At 57.9% G+C, this 22510-nt stretch overlaps 2 protein-coding genes across 16 annotated transcripts; one reads left to right on the top strand and one right to left on the bottom strand.

Annotated features, from left to right (window-relative positions):
- Positions 1–17468, top strand: POMT1 (protein O-mannosyltransferase 1). Of its 13 annotated transcripts, none has more exons than XR_005364891.1 (24): positions 1–157; positions 715–866; positions 1199–1246; positions 1911–2017; positions 2373–2423; positions 3047–3193; positions 3900–4011; positions 4380–4445; positions 4532–4625; positions 4853–5008; positions 6122–6252; positions 6656–6751; positions 7847–7939; positions 9512–9608; positions 11246–11338; positions 11593–11713; positions 12070–12167; positions 12699–12812; positions 13562–13688; positions 13808–13897; positions 14409–14586; positions 15139–15326; positions 15489–15597; positions 16071–17468. XR_005364891.1 is itself a non-coding variant. In XM_038548974.1 (23 exons), exons 2-22 carry the CDS (start codon positions 745–747, stop codon positions 15311–15313), a joined length of 2316 nt encoding a protein of 771 aa, XP_038404902.1. In that variant the 5' UTR covers positions 1–157; positions 715–744; the 3' UTR covers positions 15314–15326; positions 15489–15902. The 13 variants fall into 13 exon arrangements, 11 of the variants coding, with proteins under 11 accessions (XP_038404902.1, XP_038404904.1, XP_038404905.1 ...); XR_005364890.1 differs by lacking the exon at positions 16071–17468 and adding an exon at positions 15712–15902; XM_038548974.1 differs by lacking the exon at positions 16071–17468 and having other exon boundaries at positions 15489–15902.
- UCK1 (uridine-cytidine kinase 1) lies at positions 15902–21629 on the bottom strand. Of its 3 annotated transcripts, none has more exons than XM_038548985.1 (7): positions 21413–21629; positions 20970–21129; positions 20024–20120; positions 19678–19820; positions 19437–19600; positions 17618–17666; positions 15902–17113 (listed from the first exon to the last, which is right to left on the bottom strand). In XM_038548985.1, the coding sequence occupies exons 1-7, from the start codon at positions 21518–21520 to the stop codon at positions 16935–16937; spliced, it is 900 nt and encodes a 299-aa protein (XP_038404913.1). In that variant the 5' UTR covers positions 21521–21629; the 3' UTR covers positions 15902–16934. The 3 variants fall into 3 exon arrangements, with proteins under 3 accessions (XP_038404913.1, XP_038404914.1, XP_038404915.1); XM_038548986.1 differs by having other exon boundaries at positions 19506–19600; XM_038548987.1 differs by lacking the exon at positions 19437–19600.
- Between the last annotated feature and the right edge of the window lie 881 nt (positions 21630–22510).

Raw genomic sequence — 22510 nt, 5'->3', positions numbered from 1 at the left:
GGCTCCGCAGGCACGGCGAGTCGAGCGCCGAGCAGGCGGCCGCGGGCGGCGCAGAGTGCCGAGCGGCGAGAGCCGCTAACGGTCGGCGCCCTCCTCCCCCGCGGATCCGAGGCGGAGCCCGACGCGGGGAGCAGCTTTGCGGGAACTCGAGGCGAGGGTGCGTCGGGGCGCCAGGGACGTGCGTGCGCGGCTTGGGGTGGGTGCCGGCGTCCTGCCCGGCGGCGGCGGGGGCGGGGGCGGGGGCGGGGGCGGGCCCGAGGGCAGGCGCGCCCCGGGGAGGGGGTCGCCGGGAGCCGGGCGCGGGCGCCCAGTGTGGCGGCAGCCGTGGGGCCAGGCGGGCTCGCAGGCAGCTGACGCCTCGGCGCGGAAGCGGGGGCGCCGGGTCCTGGGGCGGGGGCGGGGGCTGCGGCTGCGGCTGCGGCGGGGCGGGGGGGCGCCCCGAGGGGCTTCGGGGAGCGCCGGGCTGGGGCTGGGGCTGGGGCTCTGGTGCTCGCGTCGTGACTCGTTGAGCGGGTGGGTACTCAGTCCTGACGTCCCCGGATTCCCGCCTGGCTTGGTGCCGGTGTCCTGGCTTTCAGCGACCCCACAGAACGCACGGCTGGTTCTCCGTGATGCACCCGAGAGCCATGGGAACTGCAAAGGCTTTTCCTTGCGTCGGTGAGCCCTCGAGGCCGCTGCTGACTTATTGATGCCGTCTCTTCCCTTCTTTTCCAGGGCATCCTCCGGGACCTGCTTCCCTACGGGATGTTGGGATTTTTGAAGCGCCCCGTGGTGGTGACAGCTGACATCAACTTGAACGTTGTGGCTCTGACTGCAGTGGGATTACTGAGCCGCCTGTGGCATCTCGCCTATCCGAGGGCTGTGGTGTAAGCCAGACAACCCCCTTCAGGGCGAATCGGAAAGAACTGTAATTTGTTGGTGCATTGGTGACAAAGTGCCCTACTGAACAGCAGAAGTGGGAAAGCAGACTTCTAGGCTTCTCAGTGATGGGTGTTTTTGGCAGAGGAGAGGCCAGGTTGTCCCCCTGCTGAGTCCGCCTGCCCCGTCTTGCCCTGTAGCTCTCTAGCAGGTGAGATCTGGCCCATGGAACAGGTGCCGCAGTCTTAGGTAACCATCTAAAATCAAAGGTGGAGGGTGGAAGATTGATAGATTTGGAAGCGAGTCACCGTTGACCTTCGAGTGTCTTCTTTGTTCCAAGGAGAGATGACTGCTGGCAGTACTACGGGGCCGTTCCCTTGTGGCTAACGTGCGTCCTTTTGGTTTGTTGGTTTAACTTTACATCACGGAAAATATTAAATATACACAAAAGTAGGGAGAATAGTTTAATGACACCCTCCCCCCAACCAGTGCATTCATCACTCAGCTTCAGTGGGGTTTTTTTTGAGGCAAGTCATAAGCAATATGTTTAAGTAATTTGGCATATTTCTAACATGAGAACTGTTAAAAACTGTATTGAAGTTATCACGCCTAAGAAATTGACAGCTGTATGGACAGTACCATTAAATGTCTGAAAACATTTGTTGCGGTTGGTTTCTGGGTGACTCCCTTTGACACATGCACCTGTTTCCTTTGGTGACCAAGTGTGATTCTGACCCTTAGCCACAGACATAGCCTTGGGTCTGGGAGGCCTTTCAGGAGGCTGCCTGCTAGCACATCCCTGAATAAAACTAGGGAGGGTAAATAGAGTCTGTGTTGGGCAGACAACCTGAGTGTGTACCTGGTCTCCTGTCCTTGAGGGTGGATGATGTTGTGCACATATCTTAGTATTTGGGGATACAGTGCAGTTGTGGCAAAAGTTCTGACCTTTGCTGAGCGCTCTCTAACATTGTTTGGAAACAGGTACACATTTACCCTTTCACCGTTGTTTGGTGAAGATTTCTAGTTGAATATCATGTGGGTTTGCTTTTCAGTTTTGATGAAGTGTATTATGGGCAGTACATCTCTTTTTACATGAAGCGGATCTTCTTTTTGGATGGCAGTGGACCACCGTTTGGCCACATGCTGCTGGCCTTAGGAGGTAGGATTCACTAGTAAGAGAAGTAGCCCTTTAAAACTTAAAAGTGAGGGGTGCCCAGGCTGGCTCAATCAGTGGAATGCGCGACTCTTGATCTTGGGGTTGTGAGTTCAAGTTCCATGCTGGGCATGAAGATTACTTAAAAATAAAGTAAAGCCTGTTTATAATACCTAAATAAATAAATAAGTAAAATTATGGCAATTTATTTTAAAATAATAAAATGCAGCTCATAAGTGAAATTTCTTGACGGTAGAAGCCACATCTAATTATTTATCATTGTTTCCCTGTTGCTGCCATGGTTTGGCATTCCCCAACTATTTGCTGAGTGGGATAGTTGCTGACTGATCTTCTGTTTCAGGTTATTTAGGAGGATTCGATGGTAACTTTTTGTGGAACAGGATCGGAGCAGGTAAAAAGTCATTTTCACATCCCTTATTACTTTGCACATATTAGAATGGAGAGGTAGTGGCTTTCCTGGGGATTTACAGCTGTGATTTCTTAATCTGTCCAGGGTATGATAGATTTGGTACAAGTGGAAGACCTTTCAAAAGAAAGGTGTGATAAAAAAAAAAAAAAAAAAAGAAAGGTGTGATAAACACCTTAAGTGTTTAATCCTAGCATGTATTTTATTCTTAGTTTTCGGAACACATAGCACACTCTACGTGGCATCTGGTTGCAGTTATCTTTTGTACACGTAAATTTTGTACGTTGCTCAGTGTTTTGGGGGGGAAAGGTGGAGTCTATTTATTTATTTATTTATTTATTTTGAGTCCATTTATAAACAAGGAAAGCACTAATTTCAGACTTATTAGGCATTGTTTCTGTGCTTAACGAGAGTTGGGTATTGACTACGCTTAGGTAGTTTCAAAGCTTTTATTTGCAGCTTGCCTACTCTGTTCCTGATGTGGTCCCTAGTTTTGCCAGCTTGCATTTCAGGGTCCGTGAACATGATACTGTGTTTGAAAACACACCTGCAGCATAGGAAGGGGGTGGTGCATTGTACGCTCAGCTCTGCTGTGGTTGCCTTTCCAGAATACAGCAGCAACGTGCCCGTGTGGTCTTTGCGCCTGCTGCCAGCCCTCACTGGGGCGTTCTCGATCCCCATGGCCTACCAGATCCTGTTGGAGCTCGGTTTTTCTCACTGCGCTGCCATGGGGGCTGCTCTGCTGATGCTTATTGGTGAGACCTCTGCCTGCTTTGGTGTCACACAGGGAAGAACCCAGCACTGGCCTTGGTTATGTTTCAGCGTGCGTCCCAGAGAGCCCGTGGGCTTTGTCTATGTGGCCCGGCAGGGTCTCCTACTCACAGGATGGAAGGGAGTGTGTCCAGAGTGTCCAGATTTGACTCTGGGAGTCACCCTACTCCTTGGGTGTGGGGTGGTGGAACTGTGTGGTCACACACGTGCGGCCGTATAAATCAGGGCTGCCCGAACTGCTACTAGGTGCTCCGCCAGCATCTCCCTCCACCTCCTGCCGAGTCTGGCCCAGGTTTATGAGCAAATGAAACCAAGTTGGATGGGAAGTTAGGCTAGAAAGCAGAATGAGGGTGTGTCAAGTGGCTCCTCTCACTGAGTCCCTGAGCTGGGGTAATGTCTTTACACCCAGGGCAGCCTCACAAAGTTGGTATTCTTTCTGCAAATGAGAAAGGTAAAGACTCGGAAAGGTTCAGTGACTTGCCCAGCATCACGCAGGCCTCACTAGGCATGATTCACCCTTGAAAACTTGCCTTCGTGGTTCTAGAGCCCATCCCCTTCCAGCCACCCAACCCTGAACTTCCCATGGCCACATTCTGTGACTTTAGAGTGTGTCCTCTCCATGGGTGCTTCCATCTTCCTGCATTTGCCCCGGTGGCCTGACAGCTGACGCACATGCCCTCTTTCCAACAGAGAACGCTCTCATCACGCAGTCAAGGCTCATGCTTTTGGAGTCAGTGTTAATATTTTTTAATCTACTGGCTGTGCTATCCTACCTGAAGTTCTCCAACTCCCAAAAACACAGGTATGCACAGTGGGACCTGTCCTTCGTAGTTAATGAGAAAGAAGCGTCTGAGTGGCCTGTCGACCTGAGAAGATCTGAGGGCTTTTCATTTCAGAGAGCTACTTGCAGACTGTCTCTCGTCCTTGGCTCCTGATGTCATAAATACATTCTCACTTTTGTATAAATTAAACTAACCGGGAAAATGTTCTGGCTAAAAAGAAAAATTCTGCTAGGACTAATATTTAGGAGACGAGGGTTCATTTTTCTTGTCCCAACTGTCGGGACAGCGAGCTGACCCTGAGAGATCTGAGGAATGTACCTTCTTGCGTGATATTTCTCCCGATATTTCACGAACTGTTCCCAGCTTTGCTCTTCTGCTTTGACCCCAGGCCCTTCTCCTTGAGCTGGTGGTTTTGGCTGATGCTGACAGGAGTGGCCTGCTCCTGTGCGGTGGGGTGAGTCTGGTCTGTGGGTCGGAGGCAGCCCTGGCATCCTCCTCATTCTCTGCCTTATTTTCACGTTTTTTCTCATGTCTTTTCAGCGTCAAGTACATGGGTATTTTCACATACCTGCTCGTGCTCGCAGTTGCTAGTGTCCATGCCTGGCACCTGATCGGAGACCAGACTCTGTCAAATGTGGGTGTCGCAGTCAGGCGGGACATGTAGCCATCCCCGGGTGGGTGAGGGTCAGTGTGATGGGAGCATCTGGGGAGAAAGGCTTCCCAAGAAGATGGGCCTTCATAAGCCTCCCACCAGCAGCTTCGAGGAGCCCAGAGCTCTGCTGCTGGCTCCCTGAGATCCTATGTGAAGTGGGTGCACCTTCCCGAGCGGCAGGATGTGACCTGCCCTCTGGCTCCCGGCAGGTCTGTGTGCTCTGTCACCTGCTTGCCCGAGCCGCCGCTCTGCTTGTCATCCCCACCCTCATGTACTTGCTGTTCTTCTACGTCCACTTGATCCTGGTCTACCGCTCTGGGCCCCACGATCAAATCATGTCCAGTGCTTTCCAGGCCAGTCTGGAGGTAAGATGGGGTGCCACGGCCACCTCAGAGAAGGGACAAGAGTAGATTTGGGGTTTTTTATTTTTTAAGAATTTATTTATTTGAGAGAATCTGCACAAGCACGGGGAGGGGCAGAGGGAGAAGCAGACTCCCGCTGAGCAGGAAGCCCGACATGGGGCTCGATCTGGAACCCCAGGATCATGCCCTGAGCTGAAGGCAGGTGCATAACTGACTAAGCCACCCAGGTGCCCCTAGACTCAGATTTTTCTTACGTAAACATCATCAAGGGTTCGCAGGAAAACCAAATCAAGATGTGAAGAATCCACTAGTATTTTTCTAAGCTAATTCTGTGTGTGCTGATGGTATGGAAATAGACGAGGGGGTCAGCTCTTCAGTGTGACCCCCTCTGGACATCATGAAGTCCTGCAGCCTCGGGACAGGTGCACATGCTTCACAGGACAAGCCAGACTCTGGCGTTCGCTCCTACTGACTTTTGCAGAGATAGTGAAACATACCGATTGGGGTGGTGAGGACAGGAGAGCAGATGGACTGAGTGCTGGCTCTGCTGACAGCCAGGTGTCCATGTTGGGCAAATTTCTTAGCTCATCCCAATGCTAGTTTCCTCACCTTTTTTTTTTTCCTTAAAGATTTATTTATTTAGGATAAATAAACATGGATGAGCAGGGGGCAGGGCAGAGAGAGAGAGAGTCTCCAGCAGGCTGCCTGCTGAGTGTGGAGCCCACTATGGTATGGGGCTTAATCCTGCCACCCTGAGACCATGACCTGAGCCGAAACCAAGAGTTGGACACTTAACGGACTGAGTCACCCAGGTGCCCCATTTTTAAAAAAAGAGTTATTTGAGAGTCTCACCTTTACAGGGTTGCTCTTTCTCCAAAGATGCCCAAGCAACTGAGGGTGTGTGTGGAAGGGTGGGGGATGCCTGGCCCTGGAGGCAGCATCCAGTCCACAGCAGCTGTGTTCTGATTACAATAACGTAACCTGAGCAGAGTAGATCCTGCGTTGTCATAATGTGACATAATAATGACTGCCACCACCCCGAATACGCCCCCCCCCACCCATGGAGGTGTGCCTGTTGGAGAGGCTCTCACTTGCCACCTTTTGCTTTTATCTTAGGGAGGACTAGCCCGGATCACGCAGGGTCAGCCCCTGGAGGTGGCCTACGGTTCCCAGGTCACTCTGAAGAATGTCTTTGGCAAACCTGTGCCCTGCTGGCTTCATTCCCACCAGAGCACCTACCCCATGATGTAAGGAAAGTGGCCGTTGTAAATAGAAGATCATAACGCGTTTGCTTTTTTTTTTTGTATTTTTGCTGTTACCAGTTTTCTTTGTAAATTTCTGAGACAGGCACTGAGCTCTCAGATTCTGATTACCAACGAATCTTGTCATTTCTGTGTATGAAATAGAGCATCTTAAGGGAGCAGAGGGCCCAGGCTGTCACTCATCTGCTCTGTGACTTGCATGCTGAGCACGTTGTCCTGCCTGGAGCACTGCTTAGGTTCCCGTTGTCCAGTCTTTCCTAGACCCACGCTTCGTGCCCATCCCTGTTTTGACCCGGACACTTTGCCGGGTGGTATTAGCAGGAACCTCGAGAGAAAGGCTGATTGCTGTGCACACCAGATGCAGTGTTGTGTTGATTCCTTCACACAGATACGAGAACGGCCGAGGCAGCTCGCACCAGCAGCAGGTGACTTGTTACCCCTTCAAAGACGTCAACAACTGGTGGATCGTGAAGGATCCCGGGAGGTGCGTGCAGGTCCTGGGTCTCCAGAGTGGGGCTCACCTCGTGGCCCCCTCTCCCTGTACGCTTCCTCCCTGGAGGCTTCGAGAGCAGCTCTGTGCTGATGAGCCCATGGTCAAGGGGTTGGATGCTTCCTCAGTGAACTGCCCACCCAGTATCTCCCCTGGGTACTCCCCAGGCACATCCCAGACAGACTCTCCTCTGCCAGCGCTCCCGTGCTTCCCCCCCGTCCCCAGGCATTCCCTTGCTGAGGCCTCAGATGGAAGACTCCCTGGTCTCTGGACTCCACCTGCAGAGGAGATCTCGAACCATCCTGGCCTCCATCTCTACCACCTGCCGCCTCCCCAACTCTCTCCTCCCACTCCAGCTTTGCGGCCCCATGTGGTCTTTTAAAATGTCACTTGTGGCAGGTCATGGTCCTTCCTAGCTTCCATTGCCCCTCCAGGGTCATCCAGACCCCCGGTGGTGGCCTGCAGCTCCCAGCCTCCTTCCTGCTCTGCACCTGGCCCATGCTTACAGTGCTCCCCCTGCCCCGCGTTTCTGCTGCCCCTCAGGCTGGAACAGTCCTGCCCAGCCGACTCCTTAAAACCTGATGGTCCCCTCCTCTAGGAGGCTGCCTTGGCCGCCCTCCTCCCCGTCGTGGCTCCTGCGTCCATCGCAGTACAGCCAGGATGGCTGATGAGCACGCTGTCTTGTCTGTCGCGTTTGCCACTTCCTGCAGTAACACGAGAGTGGCGGGCTGTGTCTGACTGTTTGACCATGTTGGCACCACCCTGAGGGGCCCACAGTACACTTGTGTGGACAAAAGAGTCCACGTGTTAGAAGGATTTCTCGGGGGCACGGCTGTGCTTGTCACTGTGCCGTCTGTAGACACACAGCAACCATAATGTGGTGATGGCGCACAGGAGTCCCTTTCGGAAGCTTGGAAAGAGACCTTGGGTTTCAGAAAGGAGTTTAGGAAACGTGTGTGTTTTGTTTTTACGTGAATTGATCTCGCATAAGGCACCGGTTGAGTGGGCCAGATTGGCCCTGATGGGAGAATGCGGGTGTCGTTATGTTGTGTGGCATGCGTGCCAGCCTGCCGGCCTCTGTCTCCCCAGGCACCAGCTGGTGGTGAACAACCCCCCGAGGCCCGTGCGGCACGGGGACGTGGTGCAGCTGGTGCACGGTATGACCACCCGCTTCCTCAACACGTGAGTGCCTGCCCTCGCCCTCTTCCCTCGCTTGGGTGCTCCCCTGGGGTTCTCTGTCCAGAGCACAGCCCACCCCCTGCTGCAGGCCCCACGGTTGTTCTTGCTGCCTTGGGGCAGACCTGCACTGTGGCCTGCGATTGATGGGTGCTCAGGGTCTGGAGGGCCCCCCAGTGAGGGCAGCACAGGGCGAGTAGGCCGGAAATGGAGCCTTAGCGGGGTAGCCTGGGAGCTCCCATGGAGGGGTCCACCCCGCAGTGGGAAGCCCAGTGGGGGAAGCTTTGATAGACAAGGGGGAGCACGGGAGTGCTGCTCACACAAAAGGAAGTGCAGGTGCTTCCATAAGGTTGAATCCCTTACCGTGTATGTGAATTCAAGAAGGATTTCGATCCTGGCTAATTAGGGTCAGGAAGGGTCTTTCATTGTGGGTTCTTGGCCCTTACCTGACCTGAGCCATCTCTGCATATAGACATTCCTGGGCCACCACCCAGCTTCTTGGGTCATCTCCTGACTTGGCTCCTCCTGACTCCCAGATTGTGCCCCAAGTCCCCACTTCCTGTGAAAGCCACCAGCAGGCTCCTGGCCTCTGGCTTCCTTCTCCCTGGAAAGAGCCAGTTGCCCAGCCACCACCCCAGTTCCTCTCTTTCTTCCTTGCCCTCCCGCCATGGCCCAGTCCACGCGGGATCCCTGTGCCCCGACTTCGTGCCTCTGTGCCCCTCACCCCACAGCGGCACCCTGGGAACACACACAGTCTACAGGCCCGGCCTCGTTTCTCGGCCGAAAGTTCTCCAGTGACTTCTACTCAGAATAACGTCCCTACTTCTCCTGGGCTGCAGGTCCCTTGGGATCTGGGACCTTAACTCCAGGGCCTCGGCCGCCCTGCTGTCCCAAAGTGATCGAGTGCGGCTCCCGTGGGCCAGGAGTGTTCCTGACTCACTTGCTGTAGTCACACGTCAGCTGAAATGTCCCCTCAAAGCCTTTCCTGGGTGCTTTGGTTTTATTGGTAGCACCACATAGCCTGGCACTGTCTTGTCCCTGCGTGAAGGTCCCTGCCCGTAAGGACTGTCTTTGCTCACCATGGGGTCTCCAGCTCCTCCCTAGTGCTTGGCGCAAAGTAGGATAAAGTGTAACAGCCAAGTGAATGAGGGAGGTGGGTATTTGTGGATGTTGGAGGTCGCCGACCCCGAGGGCACCTTACCCCCGACGGCATTCCCAGTACTGCGGATGGTTCCAAGGCCCAGGTGTCAGGGGGCTGCTGGGTGCGCATCCTCATGCTCCCAGGACAGTGGGCACCCTGCTCTGAAGCCTGGTTTGTTGTTCTGTGGTGGAACAGCGACACCCACCTAGTGCGGATTCCTGTCTCTTGGACAGCACATCACGTGTCCTCTTCCCTGGGGTGCGGTTCCCAGGGAGCCGCTGCCGTCTCAGTGTCTCGTGTATCAGCATGGCATCAGGTGGCACCCTTGGGTCCGAGTGCTCGGTCAGGCTGAGCTGGCTCCAGTTCTGAAAAGTGGATTTTCCCCCCAAGGCCTACTGAGTGAGGAGCTCCGTCCACGAGACTGTTTGGTTTTGCAGGCACGACGTGGCGGCGCCCCTGAGCCCCCACTCGCAGGAGGTGTCCTGCTACGTTGATTACAACATCTCCATGCCCTCCCAGAACCTCTGGAGACTGGTGAGTCCCCGCCGGAAGCCCGTCATGCCGGCCATCAGGGACACATCCTTTCTCACACAGGATGTTCAAAACCATGTTGAGAATAATTGTCATTCAGATGTGCAATTAGTGATTTTTTAGCCCATAAAAAGGTCCTCCATGTTTTTGTGGGGAGCAGAGAGCTCCTATGTGAGAGGGATGAGTTTGTGGAACGGCCTGTTGGTGTTCCCATGGCCTTCGTGGCCTGCCAGGTGAAGGTTCCCTCTGACTTGGTGGCTCATTCACTGAACCCACAGGGTCAGGGCCCCCGGCCACCTCCCCTCTTGTAAAGCCTGGTGTGAACCAGCACCCTGGTCCCAGGGTCTCCCCAGGGACGGCTTGGGGCTCCAGCCAGGGTGGTTCCTTGGGGTTGCACTTCCTGAGGCAGCCAGGCCTATGAGGGCCTTTCCTCGAGCGTCCAGGGGCACGTGCTGCTCCCAGAGTCCCTCCAGGCCTGCACGCGGCGTCCTGGGAGAGCCGGCAGGAGGAAAGAGTGCTGTTCTGGGCCCGGGCGCCACTGTGAGTTCACGGACGGGCACAGCCACAGCTCCGGTCAGTGAGCACACTAACGCGCTGGGGCCTGTCCCCGACGAGAGGCTGGCTCTCTCCTTCCATCCTTCCAGCCTCCGACTGCCGCAGCAGCTGCCCACCCCACACCAGCCTCCCTGTCCCGCTTCAGGTTCTCTCGGTATGACTGGCACGGTGTGCTCAGCGGCCCCCCAGCAGAGCCAGGGCGCGAGGCTGCCGTTGGACTGTGTGTGGGGGTGGGGGGCACCTTCTCTGTGCTGCACGCGCCTGCCTCCCTTCTGGTTCTCCCGTCTCCTTGGCTGTCCCCGTGGGACGGAGCGCTGTGCTCCTAGGCCTGGTCCCTGGGAGCTCTCCCCGGGGACTTCTACTGAGTGTCCCACCCACTGCCCTTCTGCCATCCTGTGGTCTGTGGCTGACTCCTCCTCCTCCTCCTCCTCCCCTGACTCCTCTTCTACTCTTTCTCTCCTCCCCCTCCTCTCCTTCCCCTCCCCCTCCCTCCTTCCCCTCCTTTCTCTCCTTTTCCCTCCCCCTTCCTCCTCCCTCTCCCCCTTCCTCCCTCTCCTCACTCCTCCTCACCTTCAGCCCCACAAGCCCCACATTTCAGGAACTGTGGCTCACTTAGCAAGGAGGGAGGATGGCTGACGCAGGGTGTGCCTGTGGCCAGGCCACCTGCATGCTCCTACCGAGCCCATGGGTCCTCTGGTTCTCGCCCACAGCCACATGTGCTCACACATCATCGCAGGGCTGTGAGAAGTTAAGCTAGGACAAGGCCAAGTGCTCTCACCGTGTTAGTGAGAGCCCCCTCACCACGGGGGGTCCCCTCCGAAGTCACCTCTTGGGGACCACCTCTGACCCTCGCCCAGACTGTCTGTGCATTTGTCAGAGAAGGCAGGGTGGTGCCCCCACCCCCGGCCACACCAGCACCTTGCTGTGTGGGTGTCCTGGCACAAGGTCAGGGGTGCCATCCTGTCAGCTCCCCGGAGCTCAGCCCCACAGACCTGGGCAGCGGCATCGTCTGGTGACTGGTCCTCACTTGATACATAAGGAAATTGGGGAAAGAAGAGGCTCATCCACAGGACCTATTTTTACAGGACATTGTAAACCGAGAATCCGACACAGAGGTTTGGAAGACCATCTTGTCCGAGGTCCGCCTGGTGCACGTGAACACCTCTGCCGTCCTAAAGGTAAAAGGGCACCGTGTTGGGCTTGCCCGTCTTGGCTGGGGGCTCACAAAATCAGTTTAGCGGACCCTACATCCACGTTTCCTGCACTCAGGAGTTCTTTAACTGCTCAGAACTGAATCTGGAGCACAGCAAGGCCCGCAGAGGGGAGGCTGCCACCCTCGCTGGCTGTGGACAAAGTGACTGGGTGGCCGGGCTGGGGACGAGCTGGGGCCTGGGGCCTCCACGTCATACCCTGTTTCCCCCCGTTTTGCCAGCTGAGCGGGGCACACCTCCCAGACTGGGGGTTCCAGCAGCTGGAGGTCGTTGGGGAGAAGCTGTCCCGGGGCTACCACGAGAGCATGGTGTGGAATGTGGAAGAACATCGATATGGCAAAAGTGAGTCGGCCCAGCCCACGGGCTTGCCGTTGCTGCTGCTATACCGAGATGCCACCCCCGTGGGCTGTGGTTCTGGGGGGTACCAGACACGCTGTCCACGCTCTGCTGAGCTGAGCCTGAAACAAGCGAAGCTGTCACTGAGGTCTTGCCACCAGAAGGCAGTGCAAGCTGAGCTTTCCCAGTGAAAAGATCTGGATTTGATGGGTGCCATCGCGCGTGTGGTGGGGAAAGCCAAAGGGAGTCATGTGGGTCGGTTGGAAAAGTGGGAAGTTGGCTTTGCTCCAGGCTGACAGCTTCTGTTGTGAGCCCCCTGACTTTCCACTCCTGTGTTCTTTTGGGTCACCTCTTTCTGTTAGGCCAGGAGCAAAAGGAGAGGGAGCTGGAGCTGCACTCACCGGCACAGATGGACGTCAGCAGAAACCTAAGCTTCATGGCCAGGTTCCTGGAGCTGCAGGTGAGGCGGGGCAGCATGGCTCTGCCTGGGCGAGCTGGCTCCTCTCCAGACAGAGCACTGTGCTCGGCAGAGCCCCTCCCTTCCCGTCGTCAGCCTTTACACTGGGACGTGGCCGGGCAGGGAGGGTTCCTCTCCCCTGCCATTAGTGGCCAGCACCACTCTGCTGGCCCCGGGCCTGTGGCTTTGCGGGCACAATAGTCAGGAACCAGGCGATGTTGCATTGCCACATGGCCAAAGTATGTTTGGAACCCCCCAGGTCAGGTCAGAGTGCACCAACGTCAACATGATGGAGCGCTAGAGAGGTCAGGATCGGAATCTCGGGGTCCTGAATCTAATAGCATCCTCAGCACCAAGTTCAATCCCTTACCCCGCAGTCAGGGTGTTGGGGGCCTGGGGACTAGGGCTCAGCTGCCACCTGGGCTACATGATCCAGATGAATGTGAAACTGGACACCCCAGCCCCTCCGACAGGCCCCTGAGCAAGGACGATGTCCGGCTGGCCACTCGACTTCAGCCTCTGGCCTTCTTGCAGTGGAGGATGCTTACGGCAAAGAGTGATGACTCGGAGCACAAGTACAGCTCCTCGCCGCTGGACTGGGTCACCCTGGACACCAGCATCGCCTACTGGCTGCACCCCAGGACCAGCGTAAGTGGGCGCTGGTGCAGGCTGCAGGTTGAGCGCTCGCTGGAGACTCCCCTGGCATGAAGAACAGCCCTGCCTCCACCCTGGCCCTCGCTGTCTCCAGGCCCTGCCTAATGGATGGGGCAGCACGGGGCCAGTACTCCTGTCACATGTGAGGAGTAAGGTCCTGACACGTCTGCGTGGTGAGGGAAACCAGGCTTTACCACTTTGGGGGAGCACATTGTTCCCCCTTTCCTGACAAAAGTGGTTTTTAAAATTATCCCTCTTTAATTTTGTGCAGAGCGCTAGCAGCTGAGTTCATCAGAGCTTTGTCACATCTGCGTTGTCCCTCTTCACCCACAGAACGAACAGGCCTGGAGCTGGCACTTGGCGCTCCACAGATACTCCCCAAATGAGTTCACACTGAAAACGCTCCCCTTTCTCTGCCCCACCCCCATCGCCTTTAGTGGAGACACGGTCACAGTCACTGGCTGTGAAGCTGAGTCCTTAGGCCCTGGGTTAGCCGTCTGCGAGCAGCTGTTGTTAAAGCAAGAATGTCAGCTACTCCCAGTTGTGTTTCCACTTACAGAATCGAGGACCTTAGCACTTTTCCTGGGGGAGTCTCATTGGGAATAGCCACGTCCATCAGCCGTGGGCTGGAGGCCCAGCCTGCACCCATGTTTCGGCTGAAGGCTGGCAAGCAGGCGAGCGTCGTTGAGGGTTTGTCCCTCTGAGTGGCCGGTGGCCAATGGTGCCTCCCGCTGCCCTCACAGGCTCAGATCCACCTGCTTGGAAACATTGTGATCTGGGCTTCGGCCAGCCTCGCCATGGTGGTCTACGTCCTGCTCTTCTTCTGGTACCTGCTCAGACGCCGAAGGAGTATCTGCGACATCCCTGAGGGTTAGTGCAGCTTGCTTTTGATGGGCGACAGCCCAGCCTCACTCAGCAGGAGCCTGTGCCTTAAGGCGACCTCCTAGTTTCCTTGTGGAAGGAGCTTAAATCTATTTTTATCTCCCTAGAGACAAAATGTTGTCGTTGCATTCCCACACTGTTAGAGGCTTCTTCGGGGAAATGCAAGGACCAGGCAGGGATTGCTGTGACCCCAGGATGTGAGCACAGCCTTAGCACTTGCACGCTCTGGAATGGCTGGATGGCAGAGAGGGGCCAGCGGGTGCCAAGTTACTCGGGTGGCGGTGGTTTATATAACAGAAACCACTGCAGACCATCTTGAGACAAAAGGAATAAAGACTCAGGGCAGGGTGGGCCCCAGAGGCCTCGGGAGCAGTGTGGCACCGTGCCTACTCTTCCTGCTGATGCCCGCCTCAGTGGGTGAGGTGGGTGCACAGATACAGACCCTCACAGTCCAGCTCCGGCCCCACTTGCTGCTGATCCTGGCAGAGCTGGGGCCCCCAGGAGGCTGGAACGGTGCAGGGGGTCTGGATGGTGAGAACCCTGCAGGAAGCCACAGGAGGTCCTTACATCACAGGAAGGGGCGGGAGGTGGGGGAAATGGAGAGTGAGTGTCCCTCAAGGATGAGGAAAGCAGCTCGTGGGACTGGCCGATAACTTTGCAGGGAGGCCCTGGCCGGCAGCACTGGCTCAGGGCGGCCTCCTCCCGCAGATTCCTGGCTGCGCTGGGTGCTGGCCGGGGCTCTGTGTGCCGGCGGCTGGGCAGTGAACTACCTCCCCTTCTTCATGATGGAGAAGACGCTCTTCCTCTACCACTACCTTCCCGCGCTCACCTTCCAGATCCTCCTGCTCCCTGTGGTCTTGCAGCACGTCAGCGACCACCTGTGCAGGTACAGGGCCTGCACAGCCACACCTCTCAGGGGCACCAGCTCCAGGGGAGTCCTCAGTGTTGACTTGGGTGTGGCGTGGAAGGGCTTAAGGTCACAAAGGAGGCACAGAGGAGGCACAGGGGAGGAAGGTGTGGCTGGCTGGGGAGGCTGGGAGAGCAGGGGGTGCTGTGGGAGATGGGGAAGGGTGCTTATGGCTCTGGGACAGCCAGTGGAATTGGCCAGGTTGCATGGTGTGCAGTAGAACTGAACCAGAAAGCTTTGTAAACCAGAGTGAGTTCTGGAAGCTGGACCAAAGGGGGTGGCCTCAGCATGTTGGGGGGCTGGGAGTTACAGAGCCTCTCGGGAGGGCTGCAATATGATCATGTTGGGTACAGGGACGCTACTCTGGCATCCGAGTGCAGATGGGAGATTCTGGAAGATGCACAGGGAGGGTCACATTCAGTACATCAGGCAGGGGTGAGAAGGGTGGAAAGGCAGGGGCTGTGTGCAAATCGTGGTGAGGAGGAGCCACGTCCCATGCCCCACGTGTCCATGCTCTGCTTGTGCCCACAGGTCCCAGCTCCTGAGGAGCCTCTTCAGCGCCCTGGTTGTGGCCTGGTACTCCTGTGCCTGTCACGTGTTCAACACGCTGCGCCCACTGACCTACGGAGACAAGTCACTCTCACCCAGTGAACTCAAGGCCCTTCGCTGGAAAGACAGCTGGGACATCTTGATCCGGAAACACTAGCAGGACACAAACGGTAAAAGTGGGGGCTGGGGTCAGGCGAGGTAGAGTGGTCGTTCGTAAACGTGTTCATCTTTGACAGTTGCCCCAAAACCTGGCGGACTGGCTGGGCTATGGTGGTTTTATTCTTCAGTCTGCTGATAGGCGGGCAGTTTTGAGCCAGGTTTCTGTTTCCCAGGTGGTAAAGAACACGCCCTGCATCCACTGCCACTAGAGCCCCCTGAACCAGGGCACATGGAGGGCTAGCATAGGACTTGTGACACCGGAAGGCAGCGGGCAGCCGTGGGGTGAGTTAGCGCCGAAGCTGCTGAGGCCCCAGTCCTGGTGTTGGGCCTGGTCCCCTCCCTGGGCGCCCACTGGACCCAATACTGAGCCATAGCTGTCTCTGCTCCGAGTGACAGGCCTTTGATTCTGATCCCTGCACAAAGACCCTGGTGCACCTCAGTGCCGCCGACTCTTGGCCCTTGCCCCTGCGAGACTCGGCTGGGACGCACGAGCCAGCAGCACTTCCAGCAGGCAGGACTTGTCACCCTCACATGCCCTTGTCCTGACTCTGCCTTCTGTGTACAATTAAAAAGGGGACAAACTGGCACCGGTGTTTGATGTTATTTATTGATACGCTCTCCAAGAGGGCACAGAGCTCGGCCAAACTCAACTGAGGTCCTATCTGTGTAACTACACTTAGTACTCGATAGAAGGAAACCAGGATCGCCCATGCAGGTTGGCCGGGGGGCAACAGGAAAGTGTCACTTTCATACAGTGCCGTCTGGGAGGGAGACAAACCAGGACAACGCAGACCGCAGGCACCGTTCGTGCAGCTATGGACTTGGCGTGTGCAAGGAGGCCAGCTGGCTTTGGACGGCATGCCCCGGATGGGCCCAGGCTACCCCAGCGAAGCCCTGTCCACACAGCCCCCCCAGCCCCGGACGCCTGAGGAGGCCTGTGTGTGGACACGGCACCCAGCAGCCTGCGTCCCGCCCTGCTTGAGGGAACAGGTGCTGCCTCCCGCGTCTGATGCTGGTTAAGGAGAGCTTGTTTCCCGGGGCTCCTTCCTTGGCTCCTGCCTTGGCGCACAGCCCGGGAGGAAGGAAAGCTCCTGTAGCTCCTTCCGTCAGTGTGTGCCACACTGGATCACACCCGCTGGTGGGGCACGAAACTCGGTTACTAGGTCACAACTAACACGGTAAATAACGAAACATTCGCACGTGTAACAAGGGGGGAGGGAGACATGACGTACTCTCTCTTCAAACCTCTGCTTCAGTCACGTGTGGGAACCAGATCATGCTAGAATCTCTCTTGCTCTGGGATGGTGTCACACACGCCAGGACAGCCACAGTGTGCAGGCTTGTGCCCCATGTCCCCAAGAGGCGTGACAGGCTCAGCACACATTCTGTGGCATTTCCCAGTAACTCAGACTTTTAACCGCCTTAACGTGAGGAAGCAGGTGAAAACGGGGGGCCTGCCAACATCCCGCCAAGCATGAGGAACGGGAGGTCTGCCCGCATCAGGGAGGACCCTGTGATCCTCGCACCACCCTGTCTGTACCGTATGACGCCGAGAAGAAGCAGCGGCAGCGTCTATGGGGCGGGTGGGCCAGACCCTGAGCATGGTCTATCGGGGTTCCTCAGTGGGGTCTGCTGCTGGACTCCAAGTGCGATCGCTTGCCAGAGGTCAGCACCCCAGGGCGGTCTCCGGGCTCAGGGAAGGTCCTCTTGTAGCTCCGCCCATTGGACCCTCGGTGCCACTTGCAGATGTCGCCACTCAGGATGTCCTGGATGTGCTGCACGATCAGGTTGATGGCCACTGTAGCAAAGACAAGCACGCTTAGCCACATCCGCTCCCCGTTGGGCCCTCCAGGCCAGGCTCACCAGGCTGCACCTTCCCACGGTGCTCAGGGCCGGGGGCACAGGCCCCCCTGGGAGGCTTCCCCAGGGCGCCAAGTCTTGGCACACAGAAAAACTCGTGTCAGGGAAGGAGCACGACGTTCCTGACCTGGTCTGTGAGGCTTTCTGTCAACCAAGAGCCTGGGTAAAATACTTTCTGCTCACAAGTGAGTCCCTGTCAACATAAATATCTGTTTCCAGGTTTACTGAAATGTAGCTGACAAACAAGAGGAGGTCAGTTAAAAGTGTACAATGTGCAATTTAAAAATCTATTTTTTAGGTATTCTTTAAACCTGTGCCATAAACGTCTGCAGATAGGCGACCCTCATCACCTCAGCGTAACTGCTGGCACAGGGCAAGGTCTGCTTCGGGGCTCTGGGGAGCTGATTGAGGAGTCGGGGCAGCTCTTAGGCTTGATTCTTACCCATGTTGTCGACCCCCCGAGGGATGATCACATCCGCATATTTCTTGGTCTGCAAGGCAAAAAGGATCCTGTGAGGATCTGTCCCCTCAGGGCCTTCTGGCTCTGGGATGCTAGACTCACTGGAGGGACAGCAGCCCTGGGGGTGGCAGACGGGTGGGGGGGGGGGTGGCGGGAGGCAGGGGTGAGACAGGAGGAGAAGCTGGGGCAGCCAGAAAAGACGTGTTTTTCTCCTGGCATCTCCGAAATGCTCCCGGCTTGTGCTTTTCTGGCACCACCCCCCCCCTCCCCCCGCCAGTAACAGTTCTCTGCGTTAACGATTCACTGAGCCAAGTGACGTGTGGCATCCTCTTGCAACACGTGACCTCCTTCCTCTGCACTAGGAACCTTCCTGCAAGAAGCCTGGAGCAGTGAGCAGCTCAGGCAGCAGCAAACGCCCTGGACAGCAGAGCCAGGCCATCTGTGGTACCTGGCCCGCGCTCACACCTGCTCCCCGGCAGGTGCTCTACTAGGTAAGGGCAGGGAGAGATACCAGGAAGAATGGGCCACCAAGGGGACTCCAAAGGGATGCTACTGAGGCGGACACACCTCAATCAGGCAAAGCCAAGGGAGAGGAAAAGGAAGCGGTCTGAGCGGAGTGTGGCGGGTGTGTGGACCGGGATCGAGAAAGCCCTGAGCCACACAGGCAGGTGGGGACCCAATCCCAGGGCAGCTGTGTCTGCGGGCAGCAGGGACCCACAGAAGACATGGGCACAAGAGGGCCAGGGCTGGCTCTGGTGGGGTTGGCCAGGGCGGGAGAAGGGCTGTAGGGGTGAGGGAGGGACACCGTCACCCTGGCTGGACTCGGTGTGTGGGAAGTGTGAGGATGGTGCTGGGGCCCAGCCCACACCCAGGGTCACCCAGGGTCACCAGGTCGGACTGGGTTGTCCAGAGTTTGACTCTAAACTACTTGCTCTGCCAAATGTCTTTCTGCGACTAACAGTACGATTATCAACGTACTTTTCCCATCATTTTCTAGATGCTTCAGAGAACACGAATGTAAAATAACAAACGTTCTCTACCAACAGCGGCAGACAGCACTGCTATCCTCGACTGAGGCAGGAAGCTGCTTCTGCTTCCCTTGTGCTGTATTTTACTTTTAAGAAGCAAAACGTTGGGACACCTGGGTGGCTCAGTGGTTGAGCGTCTGCCTTTGGCACAGGGCGTGATCCCGGGTCCTGGGATCGAGTCCTGCATTGGGCTCCCCGCAGGGAGCCTGCCTCTCCCTCCCCCTGTGTCTCTGCCTTTCTCTATGTCTCTCATGAATAAATAAATAAAATCTTAAAAAAAAAAAAGTTAAGCTTCCCTTTCTGGCTTCCTGTAAGTTCTAGATTATTTAGCAAGAGCTGGAAAGCAGAGGGAAAGAGGTGGCTACAGGACCCCGGGTGCCAGCCCAGAGCAGCCTGTAGACACATGCAGCGTGGGTGACGTCAGCAAGTGCCCACGACATGCCAGGGATGTGCCCATGGGCCGTGAACGGACCCAACCCCCCACGCACTTGGGCTCTGCCCCATCCTGAGGGGGCATGTAGAGTGCAAAGAGCCCCACAGGGCAGAGGTGCCCTAGGGAGCGGGAAGCAGGCGGGCTGGGAGCAGAAGGTCCTCAGGGTGACCCTGGGCAAGGCCTGCAGCAGGAAGGTGAGCTGCATGGACGCAAGGGTGCGGAGGAAGGGAGACCTACAGACAACGCCCCCAGAGCCGAGCCCAGGCCCTGCGAGGGGGTGTCACAAGCGAACTTCTCTGCTTATAAATCAGACCCTGTTCACCCGTAATTCAGCGCTCACAGGACAGGGCGCCGAGAGTCCTCTTGAAAAGTGAGAAAAGGAAGCTCCCCAAGTAAGCGAGAGGGGTACCGGCAGGCAGAACTCTTCGAAGGCTGGCTTGACGAAGGTGGTGTACTGGGTCAGGATCTGCTCCAGGTCCCTCCCGCGGTGCACATCCCGGAGAACTGAGGCAGGAGGGAGGCAGTCAGGGCTTGCGGCCGGCCTCGTCCAGGGGCACGGGGGGCCCCCACAGCCACCCTACCTCTTCTCGACAGCCTGACGTCGGAGTCCGTGTCCACGAAGAGGCGCAGGTGAAACATGTCCCGGACCTCCTGGCTGTAGAACACCAAGATGCCCTCGAACAGGACCACATCTGCAGGGTACACCACTGTGGTCTCCGCTAACCTGGGAGGCGAGACCAGGACACGGGTGCCGCTGCAGGACATGCGGAAGGTGGGGGCCCAGGTGCCATCGCTCTAGTCCCCCACCCCCACCCCAGGGTGCTGACTGCGGAGGGGGACAGGTCACAGCACGGGGGAGGGCTGTGCACAGAAACCACCAGGGCAAGGCTGCTGCACGGCCCCTCTCCCAGGAGTCACTGTGCTCACCTTGAATGGGTCACAAAATCGTAGGTTGGGACCTCGACTGTTTTGCCTTCCACGATGTTCTTCAGAGTCCTGTGCATCAAGTCATTATCAAAGGCATCTGCAGGAATGGAACCAGAGGCGAGGCTATCCAGGTGTCCTTGTGCTGGGGACGGGAGCGAACTTCCTCTGCGTCTGGGTCAGGCAGCCCAGCGACCCTCGGGAACATGTGGACTTGAGAGTCCCTCCATCCCCCACCCCCACCCCCGTTCACATTCGCGGGGCCACCCACCCGGGCTGCTATCCTACACAGAAGTTTGGAACTGGGCATTTCGTGCTCGGCCTGCACTGGGAGGTAGGTGGGTTAGGCACCTGCTTCTATTTCTGGGAACTAACCACCGACTGGTGCTCCTCAGGCCTTTCCCCCACCATGTCCCCCGAGAAAGAAGTGAGGATGGGAGCCTCATTCCACAGGGTGGAATCTTCTCGCAGTGCCAGGCAAGGACAGGCTGGCTCTTTCCCCTCATCTATCTGCCCCATTTGCACCTGCCCCCTGATCGGGCCAGACCAGACCTGGTCCTCTTGTTTACCCACTGCCTGCCCAGCTCCCCTCTCAAGGACTCTGCCCCGGGGGCAGGTGGGGAAATGCCCTGCTGTATACAAAGGACCCCAAACAGCAGGAAGGTGGGGGACTTTCTCCGTGACTTCACGGCAGAGCAGGGGTCCCCACGGCCCCTCCAACAGCAAAGACTTCCTGACTGGCTCCGACTGCGGGAGCCAGCAGCTCCCGCCGGGCCACTCAGGGCGCAGAGAACCAGGCAAAGTTCTTTCTGACCTAATGCACAGCCTGCTCCAGCTCCAACTCAGGCCACCTCAGAAACCTCAGGGCACCGCTGGGGTCTCTCTGCATCCCCCGCCAACCCCTTGGTCTCTCCCCCTCCCTCACTCCCCTCAGGGTCCTCTGCTGCACCTGGGTGGTCGAAATTGTACTGTCCCTTCAACGCCTTGGCCTTCTGTTCTGGGGTCAGGACCTTGTAGAACCTGTCTTGACTCAGGATGACCAGCTTCCGCTGCCGGTGGTCCACTTCGTTCTGGCCCAGCAGCTCCATGATCTTCTCGCACACGGTGGACTGGGAACACACGGGATTCCCGCCTGGCCCTGCTGCGCCTGCCCGGGGCTGGCCTCCGACCTGACCCACCGGCCCCCGCGGCTGCCCGGGAGGCACCGGCAGAGGCCCGGAGGGGCGAGGCCCGCGGGGAGGCCGGGGGCCGAGGGCAGCGCCCCCGCCCCCCGCCCGCCGCCCGCCGCCACGGCCGCAGCCCCCCGCCCGCAGCCCCCGCCCTGGAGGAGGCGGGGCCGTCCGCCCGGGGGCCCGAGGGTCTGGGGTCGCGCCGGCCCCGCCGGCCCCTTACCTTCCCGCTCGCGGTGCCGCCGCTCACCCCGATCAGGAAGGGCCGCTGGTGAGGGCGGTCCGCCTCCGGAGCCGCGGCCTCGCAGTCGCCGCCTCCAGCCGAAGCCATCCCGGGCTCCGCCCGCCCGCATCGGCGGCCCGACTCCCGCCGCCTCCCCGAAGCAGCCGCCGCCCCCCGCCCGGGGCTCCACGTCCCGGAGGCGCGCGGCGCGGCGGCGGGAGCGCGCGGGGCAAGGCGGGAGTTGTAGTCCGAGGCGACGAGGGCGCTGCGCCTGCGCGGGGCAGGCCGGCTCACCTGCGGAGGCGGACACCGCCAAGTTCCCTGGGTCCGCGCCCCTGGGGCCTGGGGCGTCGGGGATGACCCGCCCAGGGGAGAGCCCGGCCGGGGCAGGGGTAGCGCCAGGCCCGCAAGTCGGCACCCTGAGCCCGGAGTCGGAAACTCCCCGACTTCACGGCCTGGTGGGCGGCCACCCCGAGAGCGCGGCGGGGCTCCTGCTCCCACCCCGCGTCCTCCCCGACGGCGCGGCCGCCTGGCGCTGCCTCCCTCACCCCCTGCAGCAGGTGTCGCCTCCTGAACCTCCTCAGCACGGGCTGCTGACAACCATGACCTCTGACTCCAGGCTGTGGAGTACAGGAGAGGGTACCCCTGACCCCGCGGCACCTGCACAGAGAGGATCAATGCTGACGGGTTCAAATTGGGTATTTCCCCAAAGCACCAAGACTGTAGATGCAGCTCCTAGTGCCCTGGGAGCCCTCCTGAATATTTGATGAAGCATGAAATCAGATCACAGTAAGTGCAGACACCAGGCGACGTCGCTGTTGATGTAACTTCAGAGGCACTAACCCATCTCAGGAGGGGCTACGGCAGCGTCTGCTGATCAGGGGGCAGGGGTGCAAGGGGACTGGGACCTCCTGAGTCTGTGACCTGGACAGACTGAAGAGGATGAGGGGGCATGAGAGGAAATCACGCAGGAGCGTAAAACAGGGAGAACCCGGGATCCCTGGGTGGCTCAGTGGTTTGGCGCCTGCCTTTGGCCCAGGGCAGGATCCTGGAGTCCCGGAATCGAGTCCCATGTCAGGCTCCCGGCATGGAGCCCGC

The sequence above is a fragment of the Canis lupus genome, chromosome 9 (genome assembly GCF_011100685.1).
Source record: "Canis lupus familiaris isolate Mischka breed German Shepherd chromosome 9, alternate assembly UU_Cfam_GSD_1.0, whole genome shotgun sequence".
In the NCBI taxonomy this organism is placed as follows: domain Eukaryota; kingdom Metazoa; phylum Chordata; class Mammalia; order Carnivora; family Canidae; genus Canis; species Canis lupus.
The sequence above is the reverse complement of the archived record's forward strand: the minus strand, read 5'-3'. Positions and strand labels throughout refer to the sequence as shown.